The sequence below is a fragment of the Ruditapes philippinarum genome, unplaced genomic scaffold (assembly GCF_026571515.1).
Source record: "Ruditapes philippinarum isolate M1 unplaced genomic scaffold, ASM2657151v2 ctg5245_1_1_1_1, whole genome shotgun sequence".
Lineage (NCBI taxonomy): Eukaryota > Metazoa > Mollusca > Bivalvia > Venerida > Veneridae > Ruditapes > Ruditapes philippinarum.
In genome coordinates this window covers 42,413-61,194 of record NW_026861066.1, presented here as the reverse complement: position 1 = coordinate 61,194, position 18,782 = coordinate 42,413, and the positions used below count along the sequence as shown (strand labels likewise).

The following is an 18,782-nucleotide window of genomic DNA, read 5'->3' as shown; positions in this document are numbered from 1 at the left end:
TTTAACCATGATTTACTGACTTTTTCCAGTTAAGTTTTGACTTATAAATCGTCGATCATTATGACAATTGAATTCTTAAAATAGTAGTAAACGTAAAAACTCAGTATTAAAATAGCGCATAAAATTCACACAAAAAAAGAAAGAAAACATATTCATAAAATCTGTATTTTTTTTTATTAAATAGAAATTACATTTATTGAATAATAAACAATTATGCTCAACATGATCAACATGGTAATATAACAAGTGTCATATTGTTACTTAGTGTGAACAGATACCTTAAGAGGGGGTCCTCGCTAATAGCGATAACATAATAAGGGACAATTACACAAGTATGGTGTTGATCATGCGTTACACATATGGATTATGAATGATTGTATACATGTATATCCGTTGCTATTAATAACCACGATCATAAAGAAATAACAAGTAATATTCTAATTTCTAGCATGCCGATCAAAGTTTTAAATAATGAACAATGTCTTTCGTCCGTTCATTCAAAAGTGATATACAATTCTGGTAAAACCCAATGAACCATTGAAAAGTTTATAAGAATATCTTGTCATCATATATCTACTAGTTCATCTGCACCTGCTGTTTGGACGCCCTTTGATGCTTTGCATCAATGCTTTTCTTGTTTAGCTTTTAAACAATCTTGTCACAGAATATTGGGACAACCCTCGTATGATACTCAAATGAAGATTTATCAATATTGTAAGTTCCAAAGAGATGTGAAGACTGGGCTGGGTCTATACTAGTGGCAAGTGCTAATCACTTCCGGTTGTAGCAGGTTAAGGGTTTAAATTTTGTTGTACTTTATTGCAGCGGTAAGATGAAACGTGTTGCCTTGCAGTTTACACCATACAGTTGGACAGACTTCAACTGGAAACCCACGTCTAGCCTTATTAGATGGTTTGCAACCTTAGGAATTTTTGTAATTGTAAGTATTGGTTCACACATTGGTGTGTATTCTTTCTGTAAGTAGTCCTATAAAAATGAATATAAGTAAGACAAAATGCAGATGCACTTCATTCAGTATACATTTGTACATGTAGCTAGAATTTGATAGGATAAACTGGCTTGATCAGAATATTACTGTGTGCATACGTAATTGCTCTGTAATTACCTTAATGTCTAGAAGTTAATCATCAGTTTTAACCTTTAACAATGCAATCTGACCAGGATCTATACTATTGGTTGGTCAACTTTATGTTTTATCTTGATATCCCCCAAAATTGATAATGGACAGTTCCAACAATTGAAGATGGAGGATTCAATTTAAGAAATTCAGCAGATTATGGAACAGAATAAAGAATTAGATGTAGAATTTTAAGATATATTGGATGCAGTGTACTGTATTGTAAAACCTATATACTATGCACTGACACTTTAAAAGTGAGTGTTAGGATTAAATATGGATAGAATGATATAACTTTTGTAAATTTTTATAAATTTATGTGTTCTTTTACATTCAGTTGTGCAATATTTCTAAATTATCAGATTTTTTTACTAAAATTGTTTTCAAGGATGTTTTCCAGAAAGATAAGTTGTTTTTGTACTTTTTTCAAATCCAAACAGAAAAGAAAGCATTGGTTCATGGACAAAAGTCAGAAAATACACATTTGGTTTCTATATCATCAGCATAGTAACAGTGGGGATTCACATTGCCATTATTTATTTCAGTTTCTACTAGCTGAATTAAACACATTTTACCTGAAGTTTGTATTGTGGATACCTCCCGAACATTATCTTAATCTAGGTCGTCTTGTCTTCATTTTATTCATGGGTGCTGCTGCTCTACGAGAAACTTTCCAATATTTAGATGATCCGTAAGTATATACTCCTATCAGTGCTGTCATCCTTGAAATCTCTTTGTCAATTAGCCTTTAAGTCTTAAAGATTCACAATTCTTATATCACTTCGACTTAATGTCAGAGTCAATGAATTAAGAAAAATTAGAAATGTTTAAATGGCTATTTTCATTTTGCAAAAAACAATATTTTGGATTAATTTGCAAAGTTTAATATTCATGAATTTTTACTTTCGGTTCTATTATATTTCTGATGTAACAGTTAAAATTTGCTAAAATTCAGCATGTTGTAGACTAAACGTGATTTGGAATTAAATGGAATTTAACATGTACTAGTCAGGTGTTACTTTGTTACAGTTTTCCAGGAAAGCTGGCTAGAAGGATAAGCTGCAGAGATATGACTAAAAAATGAGCCGCGTCACGGCAAAACCAACATTGTGCGTTTGCGACCAGCATGGATCCAGACCAGTCTGCACATCCGTGCAGTCTGATCAGGATCCATGCTGTTTGCTTACCAACTCTATTACAAGTAGAGAAACTGATAGCGAACAGCATGGATCCTGATCAGACTGCGCGGATGCGCAGGCTGGTCTGGATCCATGCTGGTCGCAAACCCATTATGTTGGTTTTGTCGTGACGCGGCTCAAATGTGTTTAAATCCGTGTAAAAACCATAAAAACAAATGAGAATTGAATATATTGTATCTGAAATTAATCAGACTATACATACTATAATTCAGAGAGCCGAACAAGTTTGGTAGACAGTCCTGGATGATGATAGCAATTGTCATCACAGAATTACTGGTTACTGTTAAGTTTGATTATGAAACCATCACTAAACCACTTCCGAAAACAATTGCTTATTTCTGGATTTTAGGATTTCTTGGTAAGTAAAAACATTTCCAAAATTAATTCCTTTACTAATGGTATTTGTGTACAGTCGGGTATTAATTTAGGTGTTTGTTTTAACTAGTTAATTACTTATTTCAGAATATTAGGCAGTAATGGCTTACTGCAGAATATGTATGCAAATATAGTGTATATTTCCAGGCCTTTTTGACTTTATATAGATTGACTATTACTTTCATTTTGTTTATAAAAGGAAATGTATTATTTTGGCAAGAGCTGAAATTGACAAGTAAGTCAAAATCAGATTTTGCCGGCCATGATTATGCAACTAAAGTATATATTTCCTGACCCTTATGTCTAAATATAGGTTGGCTGTTTTAAAAGTTGCAGATAATGGAAAGAAAATACATTAACTTGGCATCAGACAGGTACAAGAGTAAAGCATAAATAGTCTGTTTTAACACATAACTGCGGAACTTCTGAAATGAATATGCCTAACTGCGGAACTTGTGAAATGAATAAGCCTAACTGCAGAACTTCTGAAATGAATAAGCCTACCTGCGGAACTTGTGAAATGAATAAGCTTAACTGCGGAACTTGTGAAATGGATAAGCCTAACTGCAGAACTTCTGAAATGAATAAGCCTACATGTAACTGCGGAACTTCTGAAATGAATATGCCTAACTGCGGAATTTCTGAAATGAATATGCCTAAATATGAATTTGGAACTGTCATTTCAAAGTTTAGGGGATTTCGAAAATATACACAAGAATTGAGCTGCCAACAGTCCAGAACCTAATGCATGGAAGTGCAAACTGGCCTGCTCTTTACTGGTGACAGAGGCAAATTGCGTTTTATTCCAGCAGGTTAAGGGTTCATGTGTCGGTAAGAGTGAGGGTTTTTAGCTAATGATGATAGTTTACACATATATTAACTTTTTGAAATATTTTGTTTTTATAATTTTCTTTTGACATTTAAGATTTTCTTTTCTTTTCAGGTCTTGTTGGGTATACAGTATGGAAGTTTTATATTAAGAGGGATGTGAAAAATGATGTGGCCTTAAAACCAAAAACGAGGGTAAAGGAGGACACCATCAGTGAAACAGAGCCATATATCGTCCGCACCTCTAATATTAATAACAATGGTGTACAAAAACGCACAAATACAAGAAATGGATCAGCTGAAAATTAGTAGATTTTAAGCAATTTTAGTTTGTTTTTTAAAGTTTCAGTTTGTTTTTAATGTAAATGATATTGAAAATGTTAGTCAAAACTGCTTCATTCCATTGTTATAAGGTATTTATGGTAAAATTTTGTTATTATCCAATTTGTTACATGTTTAAATAGCTCTAATTAGAGGATGCTTTTTGAAGAAATCTACTTAACGTAGTTTGTTTTAATTATGTAAATTAAAACACATATTTTTGCTATTGGTATTTTTTTTAAAGAAACTTTTCTTAAAGTTTAAAGTCCTGATATATACTTATACCAAATCAAATACTTTTTTATTATTGTAGCCCTTTTATATATATTGATAGACTTTAAAGTTGTAGCTATTTACCATTTTAATTTTTGGATAGTGGAGACGGATAATTATCAGTCATAATTATTAGATTTCTTTTTAGTGTATGTTCTAACAACAGTTTTTGTGCATTCAACAGTCCGTCCATCTGTAAACTCGCAAATGTAAGCTCCTATATACATAATATATTATAGTAATATGTTTTCTGCAAGGTCATTGTCCAAAGGTCAAGGTCAAACTTGAGCTAAGGGTCAAAAGGCATATGATTGGAATATATTTGAATAACTTAATGTGAAATTTAATCTCATCCTTTAAAGAACTTTAACTACATGTAAATATTTTCTCAAGTCAAGGTCACTTGGTCACTTGCTAGGTTAGAAAGCAGACAATATACAATTTTGTTATAATAAGATTAAACAGTTATTTAGTATAGTTGATAATTAACTTAAAAGCATGTTTTTTTTTCATGTGTTCAGAGTGGGTATATTGTGTGGAATGAAGCAGGTCAGAAATCCACTAAGTGTTTGTCCCCTATGGTTATAGCTATGAAACAATTCCTAAATATTTCTCCAGTCATAATTCTATGTGCTATCATTTATAATGAGATATGCATATATACTTTGTTTTCTGTTAGTTGTTTTTAGGTATATGTAAATTTCTAGTTTTACTTTTTAGATATATATATATTAAAGTTGTTAGTGTCTTTTTTATGGACTTTGTTCACAGTAATGAGTTTGTTTTCTGTCATTGCTATAATGTATGCATTGTTTTTTCCCCTTATTTTTCTCAGGTTTACTGTTAGATGGATTGTTATATTTGTGCGATTTTAAGGATGTCATACCTCCAGATTGGTAATATTAAATTTGAAGAATAAAAATATTAAATTTGAAGTATAAAAAAAGATGTGCATCAGTGATTAAGGTCCTTGATGTGAAAATTATTTAGTTAAATCCTGATGAAGATTCGATAGAACCGATACCGGTAGAGAAATAAATGAAAACTAAACCAGCTCGGGTGTTGATGTGTTGTACTTCCCATTTTCTTCTTATTTTGATTACTTAAATTTTGGTATAGTTATTGTAGATGAGATTCATACCTTTGAGGTTACATTCTGGACTAACAAGTACTATAAAAAATGTTAAGGTAAATGCAGGCTGGCCTGGCTCTATACTGGTGGCAAAGGCTTATCACTTATGATTCCAGCAGGTTACGGGTTAGGTCATGTGAAGAAGTAGTGCTGTTACCCAAATAAGAGCTGAGATCAAGGATATTGTGACAGTTTCCTAATTAAACTTCCTAATGGTTTGCCATAAGTACTCAATAATGATTCTTAATTCTTTTATATGAAACTTTTATTTATTTATTTTTTGAACACTAGACATTAAAATACAAACTAGTACTTTCTTAAAAGAACCATATTGTATACATGAATTAATTAAGTTAGTTTATAAATGTAGTACATGCTAAGTTTATACTAATTTATTTTAGTTTGATTGTGTTTGAAGCTGTAAGCTTTTTGAAGCACTCTAAAATCTGTTCCTGGAACCAACCAGTAATAAGCAATGAGTGTAAAGTTTCTTCCTCAAGAAACAAGGCTTGCCCCTTATGGGATTTGAACCCACACAGCCATTAATTAATTAGTTAGGCAGATGTGTGAATTGTTGTTGTTTTTTTATCTTCAGAATTTAAATATTAGTTTGGAGGTATGCTCTTTTTAATGGGTTAACACTTACTGTTTGTTTCTTTAATTGATATTTACTTAAATCACTAAAATGTTGTTCACTAGCTTGTTAATTATAACCAGTGGTTTTGCTTTTGTTTTCATATAATATGCACCTTTTTTGCTATTGCTTCTTAATTTCAAATTTCATGAGTTTGAAAAATTATTTTTTCAAGGTTGCAGAAAAAAGAGCTAACAGTAATATAGGGGTTATTAGTTCTTTCAAGGCATTTTAAAGAAATGTCTTACGTTTCATCAAAGGGTTGAAAATATTTCATGTGGTTCATTTCAACACCCTTTAAACCTGTATTATAAGTTTAAACTTTTGTTGTTTTCAAGAAACAGGCAGTTTTGTATTTTAAAATTCTTGACTTTCAAATTTTTTAAAATGTTTTGAAAAATATTGAAACATACTCGGTCTGTTAGTTCCCATTGAATGACACTTTTGATTATCTATCAGTACTGTGCACCAATAGATACAATATTATGTACTCTTAATTAGTTGAAATTTATAGCAAACCATTAGGTCTAGATATGATATATTTGTAATTAAACACATGTGAGTTACTGTTGTACAATGGGATAAAGTTAACTTGAATGGTTACAAAAAATGTGTTTAGCCAAATCGATCACAGTTTTGCCAACAAGTCATTTTGACTGTCATACAATTATTTGAGTGGGATTTATTTAAATGAAATTTATTTTTGCTTGGGTTGGAGCAGGTAGGGGTGGGGGCTCATTTTTAGATTTTTTAGGAGGGTAATTACAGAATTTAATAGAAATAGATTAGTTTTTAAGTGTTATATAGACATTTTTTGTATTATAAATTTACAGTTTCTATGCAATATTTCTGTTGGCATGTAGTTTTTTTTCTAAATCCAGATATATTCTTGCATTTTTCCGTTTTCAGATTTTATATACATGTTCAACCAGACTTGATTGATATTTAAGATACATGTATTTGTTTTGTAAAATCTATTGCTATATACAATGTATTATCTGATAATATGTGATATAGTGCTATTTGTAAACATGATCGTGCTATGGACGACATAATGAAGAGAAAATAGTTAATGTATTGTTTATAAAATATTCATTCTCCCACATGGCTTGAAATGTCATAGAGGGAATCTGGCATTTATCTTTCTCCATAAATATGCTCAGTTAAATTGAGCCACTAAAATTTTTCATTTTTTGTAACCTTACATGTTTAAGGTTTCCATGTTGAATATTATATATAATGAATCAAAGTATAAATGTAAATGATTTAGAAAGTGGAAAAATGGTGCATATTTTACAACATTGGAGTGTTTATAAGTTGTTTATTCACAAGAGTGTCTTGGTGTTTTTTTTTATGAATAAATTTTTTTAAATGATTTTGTAATTACATGTTAATTGAAGCTTTACAACATTTTTTTTTCATAAAATATACCGTAATTGTAATCTAAGAAAAATCTCAAGTGATCACACATGATTGAGATGTGGCCAAATATAAAAATAGATTCATAAAGAAACAGAGTAATAAAACAAATTTTTACACTATCATGGGAAAATAATTTGTAGAAATGTCCTTTTCCTGATATTAAGTAATTCAGATATTAAGGATGTTATGATTTATGTTGTATGATTTATTGTCAAAGTCCCTCCCTGCCTTGTAGATTTTATCAGAAAGTGTTTTGTTTTTTTTTGGGTACTTTTAAGGAGGTATTTGATGATTGTATTCTGCTCAAACTGCTGAAATATTGCGCATTAGCATTGTGAAATTGTTCTGATAAACCAGAAATTTAAGAACAGTCTAAAAATAGAGAAAAAAAATCAACCATTGGTCAAGTGTCAACCAATCAAATGCTTCAGTCTTAAACTGGTCACCAGTCTCGTATTTTTATAATAAATTTGAGGCATATTCCCAGTGTTTTATTGACTTTTTTATAAAATCGCTATCTGATAGTATATTTGTGTACCACAATTAAATATAGGGTTCCTAGAAATATTGGCTTTACCTCTTTTTCTAGTTTATTTCCATACATCAGTGTTACGCTGAATTTCAAACAAGCTCATGGTTCACATTATTGAGTGGCCAAGCATGCATGAAAAATTGTGATAAAGATCTTATTTGGGATTTTACTTAAGATGGTTTGATATTATTTAACAATCTGCCTCGGACATGACTTGTAACCTTAGTGCAATAACAGGTTAACTCCTGTTAAATTTAGAAGGACTTAACCAATTTCTGCACTTAGATGAGAATCATTCTCTTAGGACAAATTTAGAACATGTATACAAATGTGGTCCATGTTAAGTAGAACTTGTTGCATGATAGGGCAATGTGTACATGTATAATATATGGTAAACATTCTAGAACAACACAAAATAGAACATTTTGTCATCTTAGTGCAGTAACAGGTTAACTCTTATTAAATTTTATTTGGAGTTAACCTGTTACTGTTTATTTGGAGTTAACCTGTTACTGTTTATTTGGAGTTAACCTGTTACTGTTTATTTGGAGTTAACCTGTTACTGCACTAAGTTAGGGATTTACGATAAATTGGTGTATTCTGTGAAATTTCAATGTATTTTTGTTATAAATATTAACATACACTCCCTAATTCATACATATTTAAAGAATAGGTAAATCAATGGTACATTTAACAACATTAATCATTTTCATACACCAGTTTGCCATTTACAATGATTAAAGTTATTTCATTCACACACGGAACATAAAAAGGTAATATTTCAACATTTTCACAATCACTCAATCCCAATAGTCGGAGATAATACAGGGTATTGGAAATCAGTTGTAGTCAGTAAGTAGACGTGTTGCATAATATGTTACATTATAATGATTTTATAATACTGCAAAAATGCTTACTTTGATAAAGATGGAAACTATAATTGATAAAATTTAGTATTTACACCAACCATGTTTATAGATTATATAAATGCCTTGATTGTTAAATGTTAATTACTGTTATAAAGATTTAGATTTATGAATTGAGATACATGGATAATGATATTGTGAAATAGGAAGAAAAATGTTTAATTTTTCTCTCTCTTAAATTGCAGCAGCTTTTGCAATCAACTCCCTTCTGCACAAATCTAAGTTTTTACACATTACTAGATGTAGTGGAGTTATAATAGAGGAAAAATATTATCATCTTATAATATCAGAGACATAGATGTTATCTATGTCTCTGATAATATGTAGGAATTGATAATTTTTATAATGCTCCTTGTCATTCAATTTTTCTCATTGTTTTTGTCCGTTTTAAAGCAAAATATTTGTGCGGTGTTTTGATATTATGTCTATTTATCCAACATTGTGATGTTTCATGTTTTCTAGGAAGGAAAATTTATATTGTATCCAAGCTAAGGCTTTATTTTTATATACCATGTTGCCTAAATTTGAACTGTGAAACATATATTTTTACAATTTTTTGTTTTTCAGTCTGGTGCAAAAAGAATGTATTTTATTCTTTTACTTCATATTGGTTACAATTATCTTGCACTAAGTCCTGAATTTCTTTGCACAAAGCACTTGATTACATTGTTGTTAATCCTATATACATGTATATCTTTGCACCTAGTCCTTGATTTGTACGTCCTTAAATTTTTTGAACCAAGTTCTAGATTTAGTTAATCCATGCCCTAGATGTTTTGTATCAAGTCAAAGTGGAACATTTCTGTTAAGCTTTCTATAAATTGTTTTCTTAAAGTCTATATTGTTGCTGTTTACTCAAGATTAAACCCTTAACCTGCTGGAACTTAAAGTCTATAGCCTTTGTTGCCAGTATAGAGCCAGACCTGTTTGCACAACCGTGCAGGCTTACTGGCTCTATACAGTTGGTATTTCAAGATCAGTATTATGGTATTGAAATCCTTTTATTTTGACATAGACTGTTTCAATTTCAAAGCAAGGCAAATAAATTATACAAATTCAGCAAGTTTAGTGTTAAATTCTTGTGCTTCTAAGGGAACACAAGTACATTTGTATATCAAGTATTCAACATAAATCTGTGTTAAGTCTGTGAAACAGTGGTAGTGATAATTGATGTCCCGATATATTTTCATCTTTCTTTTGTATCTAGAATACAGGTTTATGTGTGCCACAAAATTGCAGTTTTGTTAAAAAAAAATCTAACTATCATGTAAAATTTGACAGCGTATGTCATGTTATGCTAGTTTTTGGATTTTTTCACCAAACATATTCAGTTTATTAAATAAATGAGTAAGCTATGTGAAGATGACTTAGACATTTAAAGTCATATGGTGTCTACGGATGTTTTTCATTGTAACTTTGCTACATTCAATAGCCAAAAATAAGTGGAACTAATGAAATTGAAAGTGTCTAGTTACCAAAAAAAAAATCTGTAAATTTTTTATTTTTACTCATTTTTGTTTGTACATGTATATGAAATGTAAAGACTTTTTGTATACACATAATTTGCTATCAAAAGTCAGTTTCTTTTATTGCCATAATCTAGGTTGTATCCCATTAAAATCATAAATTGTTCTTTTTGTTTATTAATAAATATACATCATTGTTGCATTGAACGCTTGAATTACATTATTCTTTTACATGATCAATAGAAAAGAATATAAGAAACTGAAATATTTAATTTCTGATAGAATACTATACAATGCTTGTTCTGATATTTATTTCAACTATTGTGTACAAGTGTGCTACTGTCTTTATTTCTTATTCCTGTTTTTATAGCTTACATGATGACTATCATATCAAAAGTAAATTTTATGCTTCTATATTTACAGTAATAAATCATGTTTACAGGGCATTTTCTTACTTGTTCTTTACTGTCCTTTCACCATGGCTATTAGAAAAGTGCTGTTCATCTTAATCCTAAAACTACTAAGTAAGTGTATAAAAAGAGGATATTCAAGTTTTTTCTATCAATACAGGATTTATTTTCATCAAGTGGTATGAAAATAAATGGCTACTGCCACTCATGAAATGATAATTTTCATACCAAAAAATGAAAATAAATTCTGTATTGCTAAAAAAACTTGAATTTTCTGTTTTCTATATACTTTTTCTCTTTTTTCACCTTATGATCGGGAAGAATTTACTTTTAATTTTGTGTATTGGCTGAATTTATAAGAAAGTAGTCTGGCATGACACAAGTGAAGATACAGAAAATATGCTTCTTTGCAGTGAAAAATTAATTTTTACAATGAAAATACGGAAAATTAAAATCGATCTGCATTTTATTTCATCAATATTTTATTTATAAGTATTAAATAAAGCTATACTGGTTTCCTAGCAGTTTCCGTCCCCTAGCAGTTTTCCGGCCGTTAATCATTTTCGCCCAGTACAGTCTATTTTTTCCAGTAAGTCATCCACATTACTTCATCAATCAGAGAGACATTTGTTTTCTATGCTTAACAGCATTTAAAATAGTACAACTATTTATGTTTGAAGTTTTGCCTGTTATTTAAAGTTACATATGAGAACTTGCGACTTTCAAAAATAAGCAACACCTGGGGAGTTCTAGTTTGAATATCCTTGCGCAATAACTAAGACCCCATTTTAGGTAAATCATTAATTCGGAAAATATTTTTGCAGACGACACGGAAAAGGTTGGGAAGTTCTGTTTGTCTGATAAAATTAAATTAACATTGCTTTATGGTACTGAATTATATTCAAAATAAAAAAGGTCCGGAAAACTGCTATGAATTTTTGAATAAAGGTGAAAAAAGGTGTTATGTTTCAGGCCTATATTCACATTAAAAAGTAAAATGAAAGTGCAACATTAAACACATGGCAATGCTCGACAGGTACCTAACTTTGTCCTGTCAAAGTTTTGAACCCCTCCGTAGACTGATGTTTATTTTATTTGTTCAAAAGTGCGATTTGTGGCCGGAAACTACTATGAAACCAGTATATCTGCTGCAGAAATTATTAGTTTTTAAAAGGAATACATCCAAACTACTTGGATAAAATAAATATGGTAGTAAATTGCCGCAAGTGAATGGCGCATACACAAAACCATTGTTAAACAGATAAAACCCTAATTGATATAGCAGAATAATATTTTGTTCTGGAACATTTTATTCCGTTTACGTACACTATGCATGTGTGTTAAATAACGAACTCAAGTTTTGTTTCATATCTTTCGAGAATCGACTATAAGATTATGGATTAATATAAATTTACTGCTGATAAATTTTATAAAAATATTTCTATACCCTTTAAATAACAAAATACAAAAATCCCAACAGTATTGAGCCTGGTTAGAGTGAACAAAAATGCAGTTTTGCCAGACAATACCGACGGCAATGGCCAATTATCTAGTCCCAACAGGTTATGGGTAAGTGTTGCTTATGGTGAAGGTTTTGCATAAAACTTCAATTCTTAAAGCACTAAAAGTTGCTATACTTAAATGTTTGAGTATAAAGAAGTAGATTTCAGACCCATAAAACTTACATTGTTTTTACTGAATTATTCCTCTTGTGGATTTTCGTAAATCCTGCATGGCTATTATTATACTATCAAGCTCTAAGGTACAAGTTAATTACGGTTCTTGAAAAGTCAGGTGACACAAAAGCAAGCAGGTTTTTCACTTAGATATATTGTTAACACCTTAACAAATTCGTATCATAGCCTGTGTATTTGGTATTTTCTCGGCAATCAGTTAATCAGTACAGAAATAAGATTTCAATAAACTAAACTCCTGAATTACATGTAAGAATATTTGGGGTTTTCAAGTTAATAACATAGGTACAAACAAACTTTTAGTTACTCTGAAAGTAAGCGAAACAGGTCAACTTATCTATTGTGACAGGTAGTGCACCGTGAAGCTTTAACTGTAAAAGTTATTTTGTACCTACAGATTGGCTGGGAAAAACCCACATTCACCAAGTTCCGGAAATCTTTTTACGCAACAGGTTAATCCAGCCAAGTTTCAAATTCTTTTATTAGGGGTCCACTTCTCAATTTTCAGTTAAAAGTCTATTGATTTTTGCCACTCGTAAATTTTAATCTACTGCCATAAGCCTTTGCCAGGCCAGCATGATCAACCTAGGCTAGCAATCTGACCAGGCTTTATACTCATATAACAGTTGATTTACTAGACTAATTAATAGTTTGTCGATTTACCAAAGTAAATGTGTTACGATTCACTTGAAATACTGCAATCCTTTTGGACAAAAATTGATTTCAAACACTTACATTAGTTAACTACCAATTTTAATCATCTTTTATTCACGGTGTGGACAAAGTATCTCCGGTATTACTGAATTTGGGTATACTTCATCACCGGTCACATGGCTAGCTGCTCAGTTTCCACTAGCAGGCAAAGGGCTTAAAGTTTTTTTAATTTGTGAAATCGGAACAAAGATAGAGATTTTAATACTTTAATTGCACATATTTAGTACAAAAATTTACAACAGAAATAATATATTTCATGTAACAGAGTTTGCTCTTGTCGGACATTTAAAAACAAACTATGGCGTTTAAAGAATCTTGCATCACTCAGATCTACATGAATTTTAAACAATGATTTGCTGAACTGTACACACACAAATGAGTCTCATTTTATGACCTGTATTATGGTAATCTGCCCAAGAGTGACTTACAAAAACAATGAATTCAAATGTCATGTGAGAATGGGTAAATAAGAAAAGTTGTAAAAAACAGACACATAAGTTTCCATGACAAGATGAACTTTTTCAGTCAAGCCTTTTAAAGGAATCGTACAAGAAATGAACAATGTAAAAACAATTTGAAGAAACCTTAATGATACAAAATGTGGCCTATAATAAAATGTCAACTTGAAATACACAACATAATGTTAACAATGATGTTAATGCTATGTTTTTTCTCTTGTAAATAGTTTCCAATGGATTTTAAAGACATTACTTTTTATCTCAAAACACACAATTTTCCCAAGAAAATGTTTCTTACATAAGACAATCCTCTTTAAAATTTGTAAAAATTATTCACACTCCTACAACTATGAGTAAAGATTTTTGCCAGCATTATCTGTTCATCATACGTGGAGGCCCGCCCATCATTGGAGGTCCGCCCCTGAACTGCATTCCCATTGGTGGACCCATACCCATGCCACCCATTGGCACCATTTGTGGTCTCATACCTGTAATAATATCAAAATTTCATAATTTTAACAATATTGTGTACAAGTCCTGCAAGATGTGATAATGAAAATCTTAATATTATTTCTTTTATAAACTGTTTATCTATTTATCATATTTTTTTAAAAGATATAATGATGCAATTACTTATATCTAAAACTATATAAAAGTTTTACCTTATGATACAACTTTAAATCAGCTTGATTATAAAGAGTCAACAAATAATAAAATACAACATAAAATCCAGACAAAGTCTCTTCTTAATTTTTCCCCCTAGTAAATAACTAAATACAGAAACTCTCAGCTATATATTTTGTGGCTAATGAGAAAATAACAACCTAAAGCATAAGGCAATTCTATCTTATAGCAACTAGAAATGTATTCATATGACATGGATGTACCAACATTCCAGTTTTGTCAGTCTACTGACAGACGGCTTGACAGACAAGGGCAAATTTATATGCTCGCCCCATCAAAGCAGCAGGGATATAAAGACATGCAAGACTTCATAATTACTGAGGTGTACCAGTACTTGTAAGCTTGTTATAGGAATTAAACTCCTGGCAACATAAGACCTAAAGCTACAATGATGTCACTTGTTCACAAACAACCATGTGTATTCCACACAATTATACATTACCTCCTGGCATCATCATAGGTCTAGGACCTGGAGGACCAGGGCCCATCAATGGCATAGGAGCTGGCATGGGTCCACCCATAGGTGCTGGCATAGCACCAGCTGGTGGGCCAGGCATCGCACCTGGCACTGGAGGCTTGGGTTGACCTGCAACACCTGCCTTGAATGCAGCCGCTAAAAATATAGATAATAAATAAATCACTGTAATTGTAAATATCTAAAATGAAAAACACATTCTCACAAAAAATTATACATTAAGTGCATTATGCATAAAACAGGTTGTCATTAAATTTGCTCTAAGGTTTGCTTCTGTACAATTGACAAATAAAATTACAACAAGAAGAAATCTCAAGAAAGTTTGTAAGTTAATAGGTAATCACTTCTTGTGACACACATGCCAGTTGGATAGTTTAATAAACAGATACAGACATTCTAAAGACTTTTAATCAAATGAAACAACTAGCTGAAGAATGAAGCTTATTATTCGCTTTAAAACTAACAGAGGTAGTATCATGCATTATAAACTCTAATTTTGATGTTTGTGAAGCCATACAGAAAACATTTAACCAATAAACAAATTATTTTCATATACCTCATTATCTGAATATTTTAAATAAGTGCGAGAGTACTCACTTGTGTCATCCACCAATTTTTGTACTTGTTCTTCTAGCCATTTTTGGTAATATAATCTAACATTTTCTTTATGTTTACGACCACTGCAATGTGTTTTTCTTACAGAAGGCTGTAATATATATAGAAAAATATTATAGCTGTGAAAAGTAAAGATAAACAAGATTGCATTTGAGAAAAATGCTATGCCACCGCATGGTTCAAATTTCATAGCTGTACACCAAAGGACAAGAAAGTAGGTCACATCATCAAAATCTAGGTCACCTGATATCAAAGTTCAATTTTACAACTAAAATTGTGCACATGGTCAAAATGTCATTGCTGTACATCAAAGGACAAGAAAGTAGGTCACTGTCCCCTTGGGCAAGGTATAATTTTGACCCAAGGGTTTAATTCAAAACAATTTTGATACAGGTCCACCAAACAACATTTCAAGTCAAATATCTAAGCTATAGCTTTCTCCCATTCAGAAAACATTTGTTTTATTTTCTGTTTTTACTATGTGTACATAATGAGAATCACTGCCCCCGGGCAGGGCCAATTTTGACACCAGGGGAAAATTTTGAACAACTTTGGTAGACGACCTATAAATGATATTATATATCAAACATCAAAGCTCTATGCCTTGTACCTTCAGACAAAAATATTTTTTATTTTTTCACTATATGTACATAATGAAAATCAATGACCCCCGGGGCGGAACCAATTTTGACCCCAGGGCTATAATTTGAACAATCTTGCCAGAGGTTCACTACACACTGTTTCATGCAAAATATCTTAACTCTAGCCTTTGTAAATTTAGAGAAGATGATTTTTTAAGTTTGTACTATATACATATAAGGAAAACTATGGCCACCAGGGGGCGGGGCTAATTTTGACACAAGAGGCAAAACTTTGAATAACTTTTGTAGAGTACCTTCAGATGATATAATTTAACAAATATTAAAGCTCTAAGCCTTGCACCTTCAGACAATAAGATTTATTTATTTTTTACTATATGTATATATTGAAATCAATGACCCCAAGGGCGGGGGCAATTTTGACCCAGGGCTATAATTTGAACAATCTTGCTAGAGGTTTACTACACAATGTTTCATGCAAAATATCTAACCTCTTGCATTTGTCAATTGCTAGAAGAATTTTTTTTGAAGTTTTTACTATAATTTTTTACTATATACATATAAGGAAAACCAATGACCCCCGGGGCGGGGCCAATTTTGACCCCAGGGCTATAATTTGAACAATCTGGGTAGAGGTCTACCAGACAATGCCTTATGCAAAATATATAAGCTCTAGGCCTTTTGGGTCTTTACAAGAAGGTGTTTTAAGTTTTTACTATATTTACATATAGTGAAAATCAATGACCCCGGGGCGGGGCCGATTTTGACCCAAGGGCTATAATTTGAACAATCATGGTAAGGGTCTACCAGATGATGCCTTATGCAAAATATCTAAGCTCTAGGCCTTTTGGGTTTTCACAAGAAGGTATTTTAAGTTTTTACTATATGTACATAGTGAAAATCAATGACCCTCGGGGCGGGGCCAATTTTGACCCCAGGGCTATAATTTGAACAATCTTGTTAGAGGTCTACCAGACAATGCCTTATGCAAAATATCTAAGCTCTAGGCCTTTTGGGTCTTTACAAGAAGATTTTTTAAATTTATTCTTATAATTCCTTTTGGTTGCCATGGCAACCAGATTTCTGCATGGAATGAAATTCTTTGAACAACTTTGGAAGCCCTTCACCCAAGGAACAATCCTGCCAAGTTTGGTTGAAATTGGACTAGTGGTTTTTCACAAGAAGATTTTTTAAGTTCACTATATAATCTATATAACACACACACAAACACACACACAAACACACACACACACAGGTGAATCGCTATATGCCACCGCATCGCAGATGCTGCGGTGGCATAAAAAATAATATTCCTTATTTTTTTGGTTTTAAGTACCACACACATTGTACACTGCTAATACCATATGAAAATTTTTTAGCATTAATATTGGTTGAGGAAGACTAATTCCTGCATTATTGTAGGAATCTGAGGAGAACTGATGACCTTCTGTAAGCTAGCGGGATAATGTCCTCATAGTAGAGTGAAGTCTCCAGTGGGCTTGAAACTCAGGGTGGCTAAAGGTCAAGTGATTTGAACTCAGTCAATAAAAACTTATCAATTATTTTGTTCACAAAAGTAAGACATCCCGTGTGAAAATTTTCAAATTAATTTTTATACACAGAATGATAATTGAGAATGATAATTTATAAGTGCCTACTGGGTGCAACACATTCTACCAATATGACCAGTGCAGACCATTAACTGCTGGCACAACTGTGCTGTCATAGTCTGCACTGCTGGCTATTCATTTAATAAATACATGTATTTTGAAATTTTTGCTAAAAATGATCATATATGGTTTATATGCCCTGACTGAAAGATGGACATACCCATTTAAGTTATTTACAATAGTGTTTTAAGGACTAATAATCATAAATTATATCAAAGTGCCAACATACTTTGTGGGGTTCAGGAATAAAATATATCCTTTCAAACAGCATAATAGTATTTTCATTATGTCTGCTGTTTTAGTATTAATAGTCTGCTACTTCAGTATGACAGTGCACGATCATCATATACCCAGTATCTTATACTCACAAGTTATTTAGACCTTTACTTTTGAACAAAAGCATGCTGGTTTTCTACTTCTACATGATAAAAAAGATTAGAAGATTACTTACAGAGTCATGAGTGAGGTATGTATCACAATAGTCACAGTAGTATCTGAAATAAATCATCATAAATTAAATTACCCACAGTTCACAGATGTAATGTTGACAGTTACTCATCAAATAAAATCGAATTACAGTCAACCCGGCCCCAAGTAAACCCGGCCGCAAGTCAACCCGGCCTCAAAATTGGTCAACCTGACCCCAAAATTGGTCAATGCGGCCCCACAGTATTTTTATTTGGTCAATGCGGCCCCAACATTGGTCAGTGCGGCCCCAAAATCGGTCATTCCGGTCCCAAAATATATAGTTTTCAAAGAAAACTATTTAAGTCATTTTGTTGCATGATGGAATAAAAATGATTTATTATTGATTGAAAATTATTAACTATAGAACAATGAAAAAAATAAACTGGCAAAAAAAGGTGTCGAAAAATTTTAATTTGCACAAAAAATTAAAAACTTTAAAAACGAAAATGTGATAATGAAAAAATTTTAATGGCATTAACAATTATTTAATCAAATTAATTAGTGTGTTTAAATTAAAAAGTTTAAAAGCAATAAATTTTAAAAAAAAAAAGGTATGTTTGTGAAAAACAAATCTTAAAATAATTTTGGTTTTATTTTTTAAAGAAAAAATGTTTTTTTTTAAAATCTTTCCCATATTTTTTAATTGATGAAAATTTAAAAAAGAGGGTTTTTCTTTGAGTTTTAAATTGGCGAAAATTAGGAAAAAAATTTTATAGAATTTTGATTAAAAGGGTTTTGGGTTATAAAAT

The 18,782-nt window shown here is 31.4% G+C and overlaps 2 protein-coding genes across 3 annotated transcripts; one reads left to right on the top strand and one right to left on the bottom strand.

The window, feature by feature from the left end:
* The first annotated feature begins 825 nt into the window (after positions 1 to 825).
* Positions 826 to 10,690, top strand: LOC132714408 (phosphatidylserine synthase 2-like). 2 transcript variants are annotated; one of them, XR_009623554.1, is made up of 5 exons: positions 826 to 940; positions 1,684 to 1,829; positions 2,550 to 2,695; positions 3,656 to 8,343; positions 8,406 to 10,690. XR_009623554.1 is itself a non-coding variant. In XM_060697296.1 (4 exons), the coding sequence occupies exons 1-4, from the start codon at positions 833 to 835 to the stop codon at positions 3,847 to 3,849; spliced, it is 594 nt and encodes a 197-aa protein (XP_060553279.1). In that variant the 5' UTR covers positions 826 to 832; the 3' UTR covers positions 3,850 to 10,690. The 2 variants fall into 2 exon arrangements, 1 of the variants encoding a protein (XP_060553279.1); XM_060697296.1 differs by having other exon boundaries at positions 3,656 to 10,690.
* A 2,566-nt stretch (positions 10,691 to 13,256) lies between these two features.
* Positions 13,257 to 18,135, bottom strand: LOC132714407 (U1 small nuclear ribonucleoprotein C-like). Its single transcript, XM_060697295.1, has 4 exons — positions 18,017 to 18,135; positions 15,279 to 15,387; positions 14,649 to 14,819; positions 13,257 to 14,010 (listed from the first exon to the last, which is right to left on the bottom strand). Exons 1-4 carry the CDS (start codon positions 18,074 to 18,076, stop codon positions 13,895 to 13,897), a joined length of 456 nt encoding a protein of 151 aa, XP_060553278.1. The 5' UTR covers positions 18,077 to 18,135; the 3' UTR covers positions 13,257 to 13,894.
* Between the last annotated feature and the right edge of the window lie 647 nt (positions 18,136 to 18,782).

Bases quoted from the DNA above. Each gene is read 5' to 3' on its own strand.
- LOC132714408 (XM_060697296.1), top strand. From the start codon at position 833: ATGAAACGTGTTGCCTTGCAGTTTACACCATACAGTTGGACAGACTTC. The intron at 941-1,683 runs GTAAGTATTGGT...TATTTATTTCAG, and splicing joins CCTTAGGAATTTTTGTAATT to TTTCTACTAGCTGAATTAAA. The intron at 1,830-2,549 runs GTAAGTATATAC...ACTATAATTCAG, and splicing joins TTCCAATATTTAGATGATCC to AGAGCCGAACAAGTTTGGTA.
- LOC132714407 (XM_060697295.1), bottom strand. From the start codon at position 18,076: ATGATGATTTATTTCAGATACTACTGTGACTATTGTGATACATACCTC. The intron at 15,388-18,016 runs GTAAGTAATCTT...TATATATTACAG, and splicing joins CATACCTCACTCATGACTCT to CCTTCTGTAAGAAAAACACA. The intron at 14,820-15,278 runs GTGAGTACTCTC...CTATATTTTTAG, and splicing joins AAAATTGGTGGATGACACAA to CGGCTGCATTCAAGGCAGGT.